This window comes from Seriola aureovittata, chromosome 11 (genome assembly GCF_021018895.1).
Source record: "Seriola aureovittata isolate HTS-2021-v1 ecotype China chromosome 11, ASM2101889v1, whole genome shotgun sequence".
In the NCBI taxonomy this organism is placed as follows: domain Eukaryota; kingdom Metazoa; phylum Chordata; class Actinopteri; order Carangiformes; family Carangidae; genus Seriola; species Seriola aureovittata.
This window is the reverse complement of record NC_079374.1, coordinates 958,298-976,470: the sequence shown is the minus strand read 5'-3', so window position 1 is coordinate 976,470 and position 18,173 is coordinate 958,298. Positions and strand designations below refer to the sequence as shown.

At 43.5% G+C, this 18,173-nt stretch overlaps 1 protein-coding gene across 1 annotated transcript in view; it reads right to left on the bottom strand.

Moving 5' to 3' along the window:
- The window catches only part of ttn.2 (titin, tandem duplicate 2), a 195,437-nt gene that overhangs the window by 126,081 nt on the left and 51,183 nt on the right, over window positions 1-18,173 (bottom strand). The window contains exons 55-83 of the mRNA XM_056389502.1: window positions 17,775-18,053; window positions 16,981-17,259; window positions 16,573-16,854; window positions 15,896-16,174; window positions 15,525-15,803; window positions 15,149-15,427; window positions 14,773-15,060; window positions 14,404-14,682; window positions 13,781-14,062; window positions 11,907-12,185; window positions 11,514-11,795; window positions 11,131-11,409; window positions 10,381-10,668; window positions 9,348-9,626; window positions 8,609-8,890; window positions 7,909-8,187; window positions 7,395-7,682; window positions 6,420-6,707; window positions 5,991-6,281; window positions 4,117-4,404; window positions 2,908-3,018; window positions 2,493-2,778; window positions 2,152-2,335; window positions 1,991-2,074; window positions 1,620-1,887; window positions 1,158-1,418; window positions 522-731; window positions 333-410; window positions 209-235 (exon numbers count right to left, since the gene is read on the bottom strand). Of these exons, the coding sequence (XP_056245477.1) occupies window positions 209-235; window positions 333-410; window positions 522-731; window positions 1,158-1,418; window positions 1,620-1,887; window positions 1,991-2,074; window positions 2,152-2,335; window positions 2,493-2,778; window positions 2,908-3,018; window positions 4,117-4,404; window positions 5,991-6,281; window positions 6,420-6,707; window positions 7,395-7,682; window positions 7,909-8,187; window positions 8,609-8,890; window positions 9,348-9,626; window positions 10,381-10,668; window positions 11,131-11,409; window positions 11,514-11,795; window positions 11,907-12,185; window positions 13,781-14,062; window positions 14,404-14,682; window positions 14,773-15,060; window positions 15,149-15,427; window positions 15,525-15,803; window positions 15,896-16,174; window positions 16,573-16,854; window positions 16,981-17,259; window positions 17,775-18,053 (7,158 nt within the window). The remainder of the gene's footprint in view (window positions 1-208; window positions 236-332; window positions 411-521; window positions 732-1,157; window positions 1,419-1,619; window positions 1,888-1,990; window positions 2,075-2,151; window positions 2,336-2,492; window positions 2,779-2,907; window positions 3,019-4,116; window positions 4,405-5,990; window positions 6,282-6,419; window positions 6,708-7,394; window positions 7,683-7,908; window positions 8,188-8,608; window positions 8,891-9,347; window positions 9,627-10,380; window positions 10,669-11,130; window positions 11,410-11,513; window positions 11,796-11,906; window positions 12,186-13,780; window positions 14,063-14,403; window positions 14,683-14,772; window positions 15,061-15,148; window positions 15,428-15,524; window positions 15,804-15,895; window positions 16,175-16,572; window positions 16,855-16,980; window positions 17,260-17,774; window positions 18,054-18,173) is intronic.

Genomic DNA, 18,173 nt, shown 5'->3' with positions numbered 1-18,173 from the left:
GGATACGCTAATGGTTTGCTGGCCAACTATAAACAGCTAGCAGCTAGTTTATCCTTGAGTATGCTAGCTGTTTGTAGCTACTATGGCTAGCAGTTTCCTGTCTGTGATAAGCTAAGCTTCAGACCTGACTCTGCTGAAGATGGAGAACAAGAGGATTTCTTGAAATGTCCCTGATTAAAGTCGTTAATCTAGAGAATAAAATACTTACCAAAAGGCACCATTGCTAATTCAATTTCTGTGAAAGGGGGGGAAGAGTGAACAACGCGTTAAACACTAGAACAAACAAAAGCTGAACAGAAGCATAAAAAGTGGCGCCTGACTAGGAACTGTACCTTTGCCAGACAAATAAAGCTCAGCTGTGCTCTTAGCCTCTCCTCTGGGCTCCAACCTCACAATCACTGAGTACACGCCTACATGGGATTAGTAATGAAGACGTTTACACTCAAGTCATAAAAACAATTAGAAAAAAAATCTATTGGGCCTTGTGACGGGCCTCTGGGGTTCGATGGCGCTCTACACACCTTCGTCTTCGATGGTCACGTTTCGGATGACCATGAAATGTCTTCGGCCCTCGCTTGTGAAGTTGTACTTAGGGCTCTCTTTCAGTTCCCAGGTGTCTTTGTACCACGAAACGATCGCGTTGTCGAAGGACACCTCGCACTCAAAGGTGGCCGACTGGCGCTCGTTGACTTCAACGTTGTGGATGCGTTTGGTGAAATGAATTTGTTCAGCTAAAACAGATAAAGACGTGAATGGGTAAACGTGTTTGGCATCACAACTGGGAATGTATGACAAAGGCTGAATGATTTCATCGACACAACATCCATACGGTTAGAAATGATGATCAGAGGAATGCTAATGGGACAGTTATGATGACTGGTTGTTTGGGGGGAGGATGGATTTGAGTCGAAACGGATGTAAGAAGACAACGGATGAGATGATGGCGGACGTTTTTTTTGCAAGAGAATCCAGGAGAGGAGAGTGGTGAAGAATTTGTTAAGACAGAGGAAGACAAGTCCCAGAAGAAAGTGACAAAAAAGAGGGAAAAATCTTCAACATTAGTCTCAGAGTTTGATGGGGGAAGTCGGAAGAGGTTAGTCAATGGGCAGAACATCCACCACGTCTAGAAGGTTGCACGGAGGTTTCCAGGTACAAACCTTCCACCCAGAGGTCTGCCGAGGACTCCAGGTGCTGGTACCTGCAGCTGTATCGACCCTGGTCTTCAGGCTTCAGGTCCCTGATCAGAAGCTTCTGAACCTTGTGTTTCACCTCGGAGGTGTACCTGCCCTTCATCTCTAACTGCGTGCCGTTTTTAAACCACTGAGCCTCTACGTTAGGGATGGACAACTGACAAGAAAGAGTACATGACTGCCCTTCCTTACCCGATGTGTCCTGCAGATGCTTCTCAACCTCCGCCTCTGAAAGACAAAACACCAACACAGCATCCGTCAGGAGGGTTTAGAGGTCAGACACGTACACGTCGATACTTTGCCTTGTTTCCTTTCATGATCATTTTTTGTTAAATCTTTGAAAACCTTGTGTTTGTTTTTCCAGATCTCTAGTGGACAGAGTACCATGTAAGTAACAGAGTTGTACAGATGCAAGGTATCTGTACTGACCCATGACAGTGAGCTTGGCGCTGGAGATGTGTGGCCCGCAGACCACCCGGTAGTTGCCCTGGTCGGACGACTGGCATTTCTTGATCTTGAGCAGGTGGCGGTCGCCACTGATGCTGATGTCGTACTTGTCACTGGTGTCCAGTTTCTGCGTGCCCTTGTACCAGGATAGGGTGATCTCCGGGTAATTGATCTTGACCTCGCACTCGAACACCACCTCCTTGTTGGTGAAGGTGGACCGATCGGAGATATCCTTCACCACGGTGACAGGCTGCAGGAACGACAAGAGAATTAAAACTCTGAAGTCCACATTACCAACAGAAACACAGACTGGAGTTCTGTCTGTGAATGAAAAACAGTGACTGTGTCCTGACCTCTGTCCGCTCCATCCTCTTCTGCAGATCGGCCACTAGTCGGGCCATGTCCTCATCAGACTCTCTGTCTCCACGTTCCAGTTCCTGTCAACAACAACAGTATTCAGCACATGATCTACAGACATGAAGACATCAGAGGCGCTGACGGTGCAGAGTGTTACCGGTCTTCCACTTTCTTCAGCTTTCTCCTTCTTCAGCTGCTCGATGGCCTGCAGCAGGCCGCGGTAGTCGGTGATGCCGTACATTCGGGCGTACTTCTCATACTCTTTAGGGTCCACGTTCCTCAACAGCTCCACAATGTCAATGTCTTTCTCCTCCTGTGGACTCTTCTGCTTTGATGGCGTCCTGAGAACATAACAAAGGAGACACCGTGAGTTTGTAAAGGTGGAGACGCCGGGCGGTCCAGAAGGATTCAGAGATTAAAGATTGCATTTAAAACCGTGTGTGATTGTGTGATTGTGTCCCAGCAGATTATTTTCTGACTCTGACGGAATGAACTCACTTTTTCAGTTTGGCTCGGAGGTCTCCCTCGAGCTGCACCACCTCTTTCTTTTCGTCCACGTGCATGTCGGCGCTGCACTCGATCTCTCCGTGCTTGTTGGAGGCGACGCACCTGTACTGACCGGAGTCCGACTTGGTCACTTCCCTGATCTCCAGTTTGGCCTCCTGACCCTTCTGTTCGATGGAGATGCGGCCGCCGTGATTGATCTGCCTCCATTTGCCCTTCATCCACTTCACGCTGGGGATGGGGTCGCCGCCCACCTTGGCGATGAAGGTAGCGGTGCCCTCTGTGGAACAACAGGTGGAGGTTTAGGACAAAACTACAAAGTCTGACCATAAAGTTAACCTCTGTATAAGCTGTGTGTCATGCACTGTGAACAGTATAAGCTGTGTATAATGTAAAAGTTGTGTCTCACTCTCAGTGATGTGTGCAGTTTTAGGCTCCTCGATGAAGAACAGGTTGTCAAGTTTTTTAGTCGGAGCCGCAGCTGGAGCTTCAGCAGGAGGCGTAGCTGCTCCTGGTTTTTCTGCAACACAACAACACAACAACATTACAAAAGTAGTAATTTCCAAAAAAGTTGAATACCTCAGCTCAACTGTTAAATATACAACCACAAAGTGTGCACATGTAGCTACAGAACAGTTCATGTTTTTAACAAACATATCCAAGTAAAATCCAGTTAATCACTGATTTTCACAGAGGAAAGAAATCCTGTTAATATAAGCTCCAGGGTGGAAATACATCTGAATAGTTTATTTCATTTCATGCCTCAATTTTCCATATTAGCTGCTGTTTTCTTTCACAAAGAGTAAAAAGAAAAGTTACAGATAAAAAGGTTAACAAACTCAGCAGTGTCACTCGTCCTATTAAGAGGAACCAAAACAATTGGATAATATTAATATTAATATTAACAAATAAAACATCTGCACTGTGACAGATATGCAGACGGAATGGAAGCAAAGTGGTTCATGAGTAATAATAACACTGTTCTCTTCATGGTCAGGTCCAGATATATTACAGACATATATTTTGTTCTTTTGGTTTATTATATTGATTTTTTATTGTTGAGTTTTATGCACTTTTATAACTAATACCTGAAAAGTGCTGTATAAATAAAGTTAATTGCTACTACTATTATTATTATAGTAGTAGCATCATCATCATCGTCATTATTATTATTATTATTATTATTATTATTATTGTACCACCGAGAACATTTAAAGTACAAGGGGAGTGAAGAGTTAAATCACTCCTTGTTCTTGCTGCTCTCCTTTACAAATACATGTCATGACCTGAACTGTCCACCAGGTAGAGCTGTTCGACATCTGACAGGCAGGAAGGAACAGCAGCAGGAAAAGATAAAGATCATTTCTACCCGTGATTATGATGCTAACCCTTCCATACACACTACATTTGAAAATATAGTGATTTCAGAATGGTATTCTTAACTTTTACTCATTTATTTATTTTGTACACTGTGATTTCACCAAAGGCGTAAAACATTTAATCATTAAAGTGACATATTACAAAGCTCTCTAATTACCATCTAAATAAAAGCTGCTTTTATCAATAACCTTGATCAATATGATCAGAGAAAATCTAAGTTCTAGTTCCCAGTTCTCACCTTTCACGGTGACTTTGGCTTTGCAGAACTCGCTGCCGGCGTCGTTGGTGGCCTTGCAGAGGTAATCGCCGGCGTCGTGTCTAGAGGCCGGACTGATCTCCAGGCAGGCGGTCCCATCAGAGAAGCTGATCCTGGTGCTGCCGGCCGAAGTCAGGTCCTTCCTGTCTTTCATCCAGTGGATCTTCAGAGGAGGAGACCCGCAGACGTGACACCTGAGGCTGAGCTTCTCACCCTCGTTCACAGTCACCGGTTTGAGAGGGACGTCAAAGACGGGAGGCTTCTTGGCCTCTGCAGGAGAGAGGACAGTTTCAGCGGACTGTGCGGAAGTTACTGAACAGGACTGTGGTAAAAACATGTTACAGAGAAACTAGTTCAGGAGGAATCACAAGCAAATATCAAAGCCAGTGATTTGGAGACTACAGCAGCAAACCCACTGAATTCATTTGAAGAATAAGTTTTATAAAACTATCTCATAATTACAAGATCTTTGTTCCACAATTTTCTCATAATAATTTCCATATGTTGAAATTATGCCACAGCATCCTTAAAGTAATTATGAGATTTTATTTCTCGTAATTATTAGATTTCTGAAACAAAATTACAAAAAATGACAATATGACATAATTATGAGCTTCGTATGTCAGATCTTGTAAGTCACCTTCTCGTACTGAAGAAGCTCAAAGTGCTTTAAATCAAGACAGAAAATAAATGTGTTTATTATATTGTATTATATGTACTCACTATATAAATAGTGAGTGCAGCAGGTGTAAGATCAGCAGGACACCTGTTCATTTCTTCAGGTCAGAGACACTGAAACCATCTCACCAGACTGAGCATGTCTGATGTGTAGAGGAGCCAGAACACCAGGTCTTTGAGGACAATCTTAAACTGTATTCTGAAAACAACAGGAAGCCAGTGAAGCTTCCAGACACCTGGAGTCATGTGGTCTCACCTTTTTGTAATCTAAATAAAGTTGCAATCTATAGATTGTTTTGTTTGTAAGACCCATAAACAGACAAATCACGTCAAATACACGAACGAGCCTCTCAGAGGCGGACTAGGACAAGAAGCCTCTGATTCTGGAAACATTCCTGAGCTGGAGGTTTTTAGGTTTTTAATATGTTCAGTGGTGTTGAGTGATCTGGACTCGAGTTACTCACAGACCAGCTGTCTCTGGGCTTTAGCACCCACAACCAAGATTTCAGTTTCCTGCCTGTTTAGCTGAAGGGTGTTTGCTGCCATCCAGTGGTTCATTTCTTCCAGGCAGTTGACTAGAGAGTGTCATTGCCGTAATTATGGAAGCTAATGTTAAATGTGCTGCTCATGCAGTCAAGGGGAAGTATGTGTAAGTAAAAAGAGGAGGATCCAGGATTGAGCCCTGTGGTACCAGAAGACCCACTCAGGTCCTGAGCCGGTGCAGCAGTATCCCATGATCCACTGTGTCGAATGCTGAGCTTCGGTCTAAGGGTATTTGGACTAAAGTTTGTCATTAAGAGCTTTTAGAAAGGCAGTTTCAATGTCATGAGAGATTATCATAGATATTATTGTCTGTAAGGTAGCAGATAAACAACTGACCTATGTTTAAATTACAGAATCCATATCTAGGAATTAGAAAATAAAGATCTCATAATTGTGTCTCATCAAGCATGTGGTAGATGTGACATAGACTTATTTCTTATTTTGTCTCATTTCACCATCCAAAAACAAAATTTTTAATGATAAAAGTGGAAGAATATTCGTTATATTTGAGCTTTGGTGAATTGTTGTGTCCACCAAAAGCTGACCAAGAGTCCAAAACTCAAAGAGATTCAGTTTATAAAGACCAGAGAAAAGAAAAGCAAGAATCAATCGTAAACTTTGTGAATCAAACCCACCTGTGATGCCCACAGTGACGTCGCATGTGGCTCTTCCAGCTTCGTTGGAGGCCTGGCAGGAGTACCTGCCGCTGTCGCTCATCTGGCTGCTCTTAATGCACAGCACGGCCACGTTACTCTTAAAGCTGATGTCATATTTGTCTGAGCTGTGGATCTCTGTGCTGTCTTTGAACCAGCTGACAGACATGGGCTGCGAGCCGGAGACTCGGCCCTCGATCTTTACCAGTTTGCCCTCCATGTCCTCGATCTGCTCCGAGGGCTTTTTGGTGAACACCGGAGGGTTTTTACGCTCTGAAAACAAGATAAGGAAGTGACGTGAGGAGAGGGAGGTTGTTTTTCTTCCACACAAAGAAACGCCCCTGAAGGGGGCTCAAGTGTTTTTAAGAAGATAAGGCCAAGATGAGCTGAGTGCGACCCAGGTTAAAATACCTTTGACAGTGATATTAGAGGAACAAGAGTCCTTCCCCATGTCATTAGAGGCATGGCAGAAGTATCTCCCTGTGTCGGCTTTATCTGCCTTCAGAATGGTCAGGTGGGGCGTGTTCTCCACACAGCTGATCTTATAATTCCCCCCAGAACGAATGTCTTTATGGTCCTTAGACCATGTGACTTTAATGGGGCCTGAGCCGGTCATGTGACACTCCAGCTCAATGCTGTCACCCACCGTCACCTCCTGTGGTGACAACTTCCTGTCAAAGACTGGAGGGTATCTGGGTTCTGCAGGTCCGTGACAGAGCGGGAAGAAGGTAAGACGACGATGACAAGAAGAAGAAGAAGAAGAAGAAGAAGAAGAAGAAGAAGAAGAAGAAGAATAACAACAAAATTTTAGATAAAACATTTAAATTCCCTGCGCTGCACTTTACTTTACTGCACTCAGTTACTTTACTGTACTCAGTCACTTTACTGTACTCAGTTACTTTACTGCACTCAGTCACTTTACTGTACTCAGTCACTTTACTGCACTCAGTTACTTTACTGCACTCAGTCACTTTACTGTACTCAGTTACTTTACTGTATTCAGTCACTTTACTGTACTCAGTCACTTTACTGCACTCAGTCACTTTACTGTACTCAGTTACTTTACTGTACTCAGTCACTTTACTGTACTCAGTCACTTTACTGTACTCAGTTACTTTACTCCACGTTAGACGTGGTCCCGACACCTGCCCTTTGTACCAAAAAACAATGTCACCAAGTAAAATGACAAGAAGTGACTTGATGGTAATTTTGAGAACTAAAACCTGGGGTCAAAGGTCAAAGGACATTAAGAAATACTGCCTCAAACTGAACAGAAGAATGTTTTTGCATTTAAAATCAGAACCATACAGTCTGCCCTAAACCCAGACAGACACAGTGTTTATGTCCTAAACATGCAGCAGTATTTCAGTCTCATTCTCCACAGACCTTGCAGGGTGAGCTTGGCTCTGCAGGAGGCCGAGCCCACGCTGTTGGTGGCCACGCAGGTGTATTCCCCAGAGTGCCTCATTTCGCTGTGGTTGATCTCCAGCACGGCTGTGTTGTCGTCGTACAGCATGGAGAACTCATCTCCCTGCCTCAGAGGCTCGCCGTCCTTCAGCCACGACACCTCGATGGGTGACGAGCCGGCGACACGGCACTCGAACCTGACAGCCTGACCCTCCGTCTGCTGCAGGCTGGTGATTTTCTTGGGGAAGGTCGGAGGCGTTTTGGCCTCTGGAGAAGTTAAAGACAGTGACAGAAATGAAACAGCAGCTTTAGAAAGATGTAGTTTGCCTTTTAGAGAGTTAAATATGTATGTGAAGAAGTTTCTTTATTTGTGTTTAAGATTCCTGTGATTAATTTGCATTTTTATGAGTCAAAAATAACCTTGTTTAATTGGGTAAAAATAGGCATTAAAGTAAATGCAGTAATTTGGAGAGTCAGAACATCAGGTGCTCACCTTGCACATTGAGTTTACAGGTGGAGGAGGCAGAGCCGATCCGGTTCTCTGCCTTGCAGGTGTACTCTCCGATGTCGGCCTTGGTGGCTTTGCTGAGCTTCAGACAGGCGACACCCTTTGAGTACTCCAATTTACAGGTGGGGCTGGAACGGACTTTGCCGTCGGCCTTAAACCAGGACACTTTAATCTCCGGTGTGCCTGCCACCTGACACTTCAGACACACGGCGTCTCCAGCAGTCACATCCATGGGCTCCAGACACTCAACAAAGTACGGCGGCTCTGCAGTGACAGACAAAGATGATTAAATCAAACCATGAAACTGACGTCTGCTGGTCGCAGGTACTGCGTCGTTTAGACTGATGACAAGCGGACCATTCAGAACCTGCCCAATCCTTGTAAAAGTAACTCAAGTTTTCAACTTTATTTACAGAGGCGGTGATGTTTGTCAACAGTCTATATTCAGTATATATGTTCTCCAAAAACTACATTAAACGTGAAAGATTTCAGTTACATGTACAAAAATGAAGTACATCAAGTCATCTATTAGAGAGATTCAAAAGGAATCTACGAGTTTGTCTCAAAACATTAAAATCTCTCCAGACCTGTGAAGAAATCTTATTTAGATTAAGTTTTTATAAAAACAAAATAAACAAAAAGAGATTCCTCTCAGTGTTTATCAGCAAAGAGAAGTTGAACTCACCGAGGATGGACACAGCTGCCTCACAAGTGTCCTTTCCAGCATCATTGGACACTTCGCAGCTGTATCTTCCTGCAGCTTCCTTGTCGTCCGTGCTGAGGCACTCCAGGATGCAGGAGCTCTCAGTCGTGGTGATGTTGTATTTGTAAGAAGCAAAGATCTGCTGTCTGTCTTTGTACCAGTTCACTGTGATCTTTGGAGTTCCAGTGTACGTGCACTCCAGCGTTAATGGTTTTCCCTTCTCAACTGACACGTCCTTCAGCTTCTTGGAGAAGGCTGCAGGCTCTGAGGGACAAGACAAACATTTAGTTTGAACACCATAAAGAAAAACACTGAGTGTGACGGGATAAATCCACTGACATCTGTGTTTGATAGAAAGGTTCATTTTTTGACAGGGACAAGAGTTTGTTTCTCACTGTAATATTAACACTCTTATACTAGGACCACTTGCCAATTACGGTCCTGCATTTCACAGAATCCGCATTTCTTTCTCAGTCACTGATACCTGGCACTTCAATCATGAACGAGGATAAAATTCTGCAGCATAATTTACTTTACATTGTGAATTTAATAGAAGAGACATTAATGCAGAGTTTCTTATTGTTCACATTTTCTGATACAGCTTCTGTAAGTCTACTGACTTGCTAACTTATCTTAGATTAAGTATCTAAATACTTCTTGCATCACTGATATTTGCTCACCAGGATAACAGAGGAAACATATAATTTCATGTGCGACCAACCTTTGACAGTGAGATTAACGGGGCAGTTTTCCTTTCCTGCGTCATTAATGATCTGACAGGTGTACTCTCCAGTGTATGATCTGTCCACGTTGAAGAGCTCCAAAAGGACTTGGTTGTCCTTCAGCGAGAAATCACAACCCTGTCCAGACAGGATCTCCTTCGTTCCTCTGAACCACTTCAGCTTGAGCGGGGCGCTGCCTTTCACCATGGCTGAGAAAGTCACGGTAGAGCCTGGCATTGCCTCCACTGGCTGTGGTGGCACCACGAAAGATGGAGGTTCTGGGTACAGAGATGGAACACATTGGAATCTGATTTCCTCCAGGATAATATTTGATGATGCCTGCTGATTTTTCTTTCACTTGAAATCTACACGGATAAGCCAAGACATTATGACTAATCAATGCCTAAAATGCTGTTGGTTTTTCATGTGCCGCCAGACCACCTCCAACCTACCAAGACATGGACTCTACAAGACCTTTGAAGGTCCCTGTAGTATCTTGGCACCAAGCAGCAGATCCTTTGAGTCCTGTTAGTTGGGAGGTGGAGCTGATGTGCATCAAACTTATTCCAGCACATCCCCCAACACCCTGTCACCAGTTCATGGTCTGGCCCTCCTCTGACCAGTTACTCAATACTGCATCCAACATACTGACTAAAAGAACCTGTTCACTTACCAATAAATATATCCCACACCCTGACCCTGACGTGCCTTATTTTCTTCATCTGTGAGTGGTCAGAATGTTTTTGGCTCATCAGTGTGAATCCAAAATGGAAGCACAACACTGTGACACAGGCCTACATAGAGCCAACATTCACTAGGAAGAATGGCATTGCTTATGAGGCTGTTGTAAGCTCATGGTTGCTGCCAGTTTCACCAAAACCTCATATTTGACTGAGTAGTTGTGTTGATGACATGATGCAACTACACATTGCTATTCAAAGTCTATATGTAAATAATCCATCATTAATCTAAATGGTTCCTCTTTTCAAACTGTTCTGGTTCTCGAATCAGAAACTTCCTGCAGTTACTGACCTTTGACAACCAATGAGGCCATGGTTTCACTGGATCCTGCCTTGTTGACGGCTTTGCATTTGTACACTCCGGAGTCGGACAGCTTCAGTGTGGGCACTTTGAGCATGCAGCTGTTGTCGCTGAATGAAATTTCATAATTTGGCCCACTCTGTATCTCCTCCCCATCATGGTACCATGAGATGGTAAAAGGTGGGGAGCCTGACACTTTGCACTCCATCTCTCCAGGGTTTCCAACAACTGTGTTACAATCCCTTAACTTCCTTGAGAATGTTGGAGGTATGATCTTATCTGTTAGGGAGGGAAACATGCATCAGGTACTGCATCAACACAAATACAGCTGTGAATGTATACTCAACAACAGGGCTGGGTATGAAACCTCAATGCTTTTTTAGTACAGACTGAAGGTGTTTCACCAGGTGTCTAATACACTCAACTACTGAAAGCTGAGACTGAATGTCTGGTCAGATTAATAAGCTAAGATAGTTTCTGATTTAAATCCAAACTGTGTCAACTTGAGACCAAAGTTTTATTCAGGCGATGTTGGTGTTAGACTGCTTGTGTTTAGACATTTAACACTTGAGAACTTTGGCTTTTGTTGTAAGAATTAAAAAAAGGGGTTTTGTAGAAAAACCTGTTCTTATTTTCTGAAAGTAAGGATAAAAAAAGATTTATGTTATTGTCACTGCCTTGAATACTTTCAAAAGTATACAGCCCTACTCATCAAATTCCAAGTACAGAGAGGACACCAACCTAAAACGGTGAGATTAATTTTACTCAGGTCCTTCCCAACCTCGTTCATAACCTCAAATGTATATTCTCCAGAGTCCATTTTCTCAGCAGAGAGCACGTTTAGGCTGGAAATCATCCGAGAAAATGAGATTTTGTATTTCCTCCCAGAGGCCAGTTCCACACCGTCCTTGAACCACTTAGGTTTGAGCTCTGGGGTTCCACACACTTTGACCTCAAGGGCGGCGATATCACCTGCCGTCACGCTCAGAGTGTCGGGCTTATCCACTATTTTAGCAGGTTCTGGAATCAACAGAAAAGGAGGAGAAAATGTTTTCAATCAAACCTGCAAGGCAAGGTGGGAAAACAAAACTGCAAGAGAAAGAGAGAATTATATGGTTACAAACCTAGAACAGTCAACTTAGCGAAACACTCCACACTCCCAGCATCGTTTCTGAGTTGGCAGGTGTATTTGCCTGCCGTGGTTGCATCTGCCTTAAAGACTTTAAGTGCGACCTGGTTGTTCTCAAAGGTGATTTTCCTGTTGTCACCGTCCCTGAGAATGTGATCCTTGTCTTGAACCCAGGACACAGTAATGGGTTCAGAGCCTTTAACAGTGGCCACAAGGGTCACCTCCTCTCCCAGTATCACTGTCATGTTTGACAGTTTCTTCACAAATGATGGCGGCTCTGGAGAGAGGAGAAAAACAGCGCAAAAGGGAAAGTCAGCAAGGTGACAAAAGTAATTTGAAAATCTAATACTAATGATTTTCATTTGAGAACATCGCAATTTCTACTGACCTCTGAGTTTAACTGTCGTCTGGCAGGTGTCACTTCCTACACTGTTTGACACTTTGCACTCATATTCGCCGGCATCTGAGGGCTCTATCCCAATGACATGCAGCGTCGCTGAGCTGCCCTCGCTCACCATCTTATACTTCCTGCTCTCCATCAGAGGTTTCCTGTCTTTGAACCAGGTGACCTGGAACGGAGCTGTACCGCTCATCTCGCAGTACAGACTCACGTCCTTACCCTTAAGCCCCTCAACAGGCTGAGGTACTTTGACAAAAGATGGGGCGTCTAAAAACAGATCAGGAAACTGTTAATGAGGCAAACACGGGATAAAGTCCAATGACGAAATCTTAAAGCTGAGACCCGTAACATTTCACGTTTTGTCACGTTTCACCGTGGCAAAAGGCCCAAGAGGCTAAGAGGGCTGAGTTGTTGATGTTTGTGCAACTGCAGCTTTCAGGGTAATTTTTGTACAAATTGGGAACTACAGCAAAGATGGTGAAATTTAATGTGGAAAATGGTTGGAAGTACAACTAATCTGGAGGGTTGAAAAGTGGAAGGTTGTTGGGACTACAACTGAAATGGTGGAGATGCTCTGAGAGATGGTTGGAACTACAGCTAATCTGGGAGGTTAGAAGGTGAAAGGTTGTTGGAACTACAACTAAAATGGTGGAGTTGCTGTGAGAGATGGTTGGAACTACAGCTAATCTGGAAGGTTGGAAGGTGAAAGGTTGTTGGGGCTACAACTGAGATGGCGGAGTTACTGTGAGAGATGGTTGGAACTAGAGCTAATCTGGGAGGTTAGAAGGTGGAAGGTTGTTGGAACTACAACTAAAATGGTGGAGATGCTCTGAGAGATGGTTGGAACTACAGATAATCTGGAGGGTTGAAAGGTGGATGGTTGTTGGGACTACAACTAAAATGGTGGAGATGCTCTGAGAGATGGTTGGAACTACAGCTAATCTGGAAGGTTAGAAGGTGGAAGGTTGTTGGAACTACAACTAAGATCGTGGAGTTACTGTTAAAGATGATTGGAACTACAGCTAATCTGGAGGGTTGAAAGGTGGAAGGTTGTTGGGACTACAACTAAAATGGTGGAGATGCTCTGAGAGATGGTTGGAGCTACAGCTAATCTGGAAGGTTAGAAGGTGGAAGGTTGTTGGAACTACAACTAAGATGGTGGAGTTGCTGTTAAAGATGATTGGAACTACAGCTAATCTTGAAGGTTAAAAATCGGAAGATCAGTAGGACTGCAGTAGCGGCTGCTGAGACGTGAATATTTGTTGGAACTACAACTAAAATGGCAGAACTGATGGAGACTTTTCTGGAACTACAGCACAGCTGGCAGACTTGTGAGGGTTTGATGGTACTACAGCTAGCATGGCAAAAGTTGTGCTGAATGGTTGTCAAAACTAAGAGATGGCAATATTGTTGTGGAAGGATTTTGGAACTACAGCTACAAGGGCAGACCTATAGGATTTATTGGAACTACAACAAAGACAATTAATTAGATGTGGAGAGTTGTTGAAACTACAGTTAAAATGGCAGAGGTGTTGCGCAAAATTGTGAATGCAGCTGTTAATTTGACTCAGAATGTGCAAAACCGAAAAGGTTCCAGTGTTTTAAGTGTGACACATTAGGTGTCACCACCGGTCTACGGGCTCTGATTTTGAAAAGTCTACCATTACATTGCAGTGAGTATTTGACGATACTCCATTGCACCACATGGAGATGTAGAAAACTTTTAAAAATGTTACGGGCACCAACTTTAAGCTAAAAACTTAAACCCAAACAACACACTGAACAAACAGTGCACCAGAAAGTCAGACCAAAAATATGATGATATGATGATATAATGATAAGGAAGTCAGTGAGAGGCTGACCTTTAACGGCAATTGTGCTGCTGCAACTGACACTGCCAGCATCATTCTGAGCTTCACAGGTGTAAACTCCATCATCATCAAAGCTGGTGGAGAGCAATTCCAGGACTGCCACTGAGTCAACAAATGATGTCCTGTAGTTGTCCCCATCTGTGACCTTAGCGTCCTGTTTGTACCAGGTAATTTTCAGAGGAGCTGTGCCATTGACTTTGCACTCCAGGCGGAGTGACTCACCCCACTTAACACACTTAGTGGCGGGGAGTTTCAGCACAAACTCTGGTGGTTCTGGAAAGCCAAAATATAGACAAGTTAGCTGCTTGAAGCATGTAAGGACACTTTAGATAGATGGTTATGGCAGGCAAGAAGTGAGCACATGAGATAAGCTGAAGAGATGAGCTGACAATGAGGGGTTAGCAGCAGAGGCAGGATGGTTGTGGAGAATGCAGGTGTAACACAGAGGAAACAAATAGCTGTTGATGAGAAGCTGCAGCAGTGAAAAAGCTTCAAATAACAACAACGCAAGTGCTGTGAAGCTGGAAAATGTCACAGAGAATCACTAGTTTTAGCCAGTGATGCAGAAGTGAGATGAGCCACGCAAGAGTTGATTTAAAAGATGAGAATCCAACCTTTGACTGTCAAGTCTGCACTACAGCGTGCAGAGCCAGCATCATTGCTGACTTGGCAAGAGAAAACTCCACTCTGGGTGACGCCCACTGAGTAGAGTTCTAAGAAGCAAGATAGTCCCTCCAGCCCCGTAAAACAAGTGGGCCCAGTCATGAGCTCGGTGTCATCCTTGAACCATTTGACTGTGAATGGAGGAGTTCCCTTAAAGGAGCCTTTGAAGCGGACAGTGGCATTGGGTAGAGCCACCTGGGATTCAGGCATTGTCACAAAGCTTGGAGGTTCTGAAGAGAACAAGACGGAGCAGATTATAGAGATACTCACCTTTTGGTTTAGGATTACTTGACCAATCGAGTTGGAGAGCACAGTCTAACCTTTGACCATTAGGGATCCACTGCATTCACAACTTCCCGCTGCATTGGTCAGTTTGCAAGAGTAGGAGCCGGCGTCAGATCTCTCTAGCTGCTCAATTTCAATGGACACAGCATTGTCCTGCTGAATGAGTTTGTGTTTTACACCACTAGAGATTTTGCTCTTGTCTTTCTGCCATTCCACACTGATGGGGAGGGAACCAGATATTTTGCAACATATCTGAACAAAGGACCCCAATATCTCTTGCATGTCTACCAGGGGTTTGGTGAAGCTCGGAGGAATTACTTGCTCTGTTACCAAGAGAATAATAAGAAAATTGTTAAAATCTGTTCAACATGTCACTCTGTACCATAGGATTGTTATGATTTCCACACCAACCTAGTACGATCACTTTGACTTTGCAGGTGCAGCTACTAATGTGGTTTGCCACCTCGAAGACATACTCTCCTTCGTCCTCTCGCTGAGCAGACTGAATCTTTAGGCTGCTGACGTTGTTCTCAAAGCTCAGCTTATGCTGCCTGATGGACTGAAGCTCCCTGCCATCTTTCATCCACTTCACTCTGAGCTCACGGGAGCCTGTTACTTTACAGTCCAGACTGACTGGATCTCCAACTGTAACCCTTATCACCTCAGGTTTCTCAGTGATCTGAGGAGGCTCTACAATGCAAAGCAAATTCAAAAATTCATAAAGTGTCTAACAAAGTTAGGACCATGGAAAGATTTAATAGCCACATTTAGCTAAGCACAAGTATACCTTGCACTGTGAGGGTAGCAAAGCATTTATCCTGCCCAGCCTCATTTACCACCTGGCAGGAATACCTCCCGCTGTGTGTCGCCTCACAGACAGGAATCCTGAGAGTGGCCACATTGTTCTCAAATGTTCTTTCAATCTTTGCATCCTCCAAAATCCAGTTCTCATCTTTTTGCCATTGCACAGAGAGATTGGGCGAGCCTGCCACAATACACTGAAACTCTGCCTTTTTACCCAGAACAGTGGCAGTGTTCTCAATCGTCTTTGTAAATGTTGGTGGTTCTAATAGAGAAAACCAATGAAAGGTTAATGTAAACAGTCAGTTATCACCTTAAAAGAGAAAAATGTGAATTTGTAATTCTGATTCGACCAACCTTTGAGGTTTAGTGTAGTCTTACAAGTACAGCTTCCCACCTCGTTAGCAATAGTACACTGATATTCACCGACATCTACAGTATCACATCTGTGCACCTCTAGACCCAGAGTGCCGTTCATCTGGGAGAAGCCATGTTTAGCACTGGGTTTGATCGCTTTTGCATCTTTGTGCCATGTTATCTCAAATGGACCTGTCCCAGAAACCTGACACTCGAAACAGGCACTGGAGCCCTTCACAACATCAAATGGAGCCAGATCTCTAATAAATGATGGTGGTTCTGAGATTAGAGAAAGCAAACTGTCACCTACATTTTCTCATGAATTCATTCTTTTCTAAACATTTTGTACCACCAACAAAACAAAGTTTCCTATAAAAAAGTTTTTGTTGAAGACAGAATTTGAAACATTTAAGATCCATTAAGCAATCTTTTAGGCTAGCTAGTTTATGGAAGAGTCACTATTTAAAAAATAATGGTGGTTCTCAGTTTGAAATATTCTTTTCAATTTCGGAACATTAACAATAAAACTCAACTTAAGTCAATGTCAATACAGTTCTTTCAAGGAGAAGGACATAATCTAGTAAAGGTGGCCTCCAGTATTTAGGAAATCATTGCTTACAATCCTATATTCTATAAACTCCTGCACACTGAACATAATTTCTTCTGACACTGCTAACCTTTGACCTTGAGCTCCATGCTGCAGCTCTCGCTGCCAGCCTCATTGCGAGCCTCACAGTAGTAAATCCCACTGTCTTTGGTATCAGCCCCACAGACTTCCAGAGTGGCCACAGAGTTAACAAAAGCCATCTTGTAGCGATCACTGGGGCTGATCTCAGAGCCTTCTTTGAACCAGTAGATGTCTATCTCAGGTGTGCCGGTCACCTGGCACTCAAAGGCTTTACTCTGACTGGGACGGACCACAGACACACGGGCCGGAGTACGTGTGAACTTAGGCGGCTCTGTGGAATAAAATAAAATAATAGATGTAACCATCAGATGAGGAGTGGAAAACTTTGATCTCTATAAATTTAACAGTGTGTAAGTTTCCATCCAAATGCTGCTCAGATTTCACATAAACTAATAACCTTTGACAAAGAGTGTTGCTTGGCATGAAGTGGAGCCGACATCATTCTGTATTTCACACACATAGTCTCCAGAATCTGAGGTTTTGGCAAAGAAGAGCTCCAGTGAGCTTGAGGTGTTATCTTTGATCACAGAGCAGTCAGCACTGGATAAAATCTCTTTCTTGTTTTTAAACCATTTGATGGTCAGTGGCGGCGTGCCAGAGAGCAACACGTTAAACAAAACCTTTGAGCCAGGCAGAACATTCATGGATTCAGGCTTTTCAAGAATACATGGTGGTTCTGGAAGAGAAGAGTAAGTCATTGCTTGTGAAAGCTGCACAAAAGGCAAAGGTCCTGTTAGTTGTGTAGTTATACTTTGATTATACACGTCCAGCTAATGATACAAAAACAAACTGGTCAAACCTTTCACAAACAGGATCCCAGAGCACTGCACCGTTCCTGCTTTGTTGGTAGCAATGCAGGTATAGTTGCCGCTATCTTTACTGCCAAGATTAGAGATTTCCAGAAAAGCAACATTCTCAAAGAATGTGCACTTGTGTTTCTCATCGGTGTGGATCTCTTTTTTATCTTTGTACCACTGTATGGTTATTGGCAGGGAGCCAGATACAAGACACTCCAGATGAGCAAACGATCCTTTGATACCTTCTGTTTGCTTCAGTTTTCTTGTAAAAGACGGTGGAATTATTTGATCTGAGGTTGGTAAAAGAAAAAAAGAGTTGATAGAAAATGTTCAAAGTAAATGAAATTAAACAAAACAAAGTATATAAGTTCTGTGGCTCATATGAATAACTAACCAAGAATGGTGAGTGTGGCCTCACAAGAACTTTGGCCGACATCATTTGAAACATTAAAGGTGTATTCACCACCGTCACTTTTCTCAGTTTTAATAATCTTGAGCACAGAGCTGGTGTCTGTGCTCTGTACTTTATATCTCTGGCCTGAGGTCAGCTCCTTGCCAGCCTTTAGCCATTTGGCCTTCAGGGGTTTTGTGCCTGAGAACCTGGCCTCCAGCGTGGCTGGATCCCCCTGAGTCACACTGATAGACTTGGCCTCCTCTGTGACCTTAGCTGGCTCTGAGACATTAAACAAAACAGTCAGCAAAGAACCTGATGTACTACAATTAAGTGACAAACCAAGATTTTAAGTCAGTAACAGAGTAAAGATTCTAAATATACATTTGGTCCTATCAACTC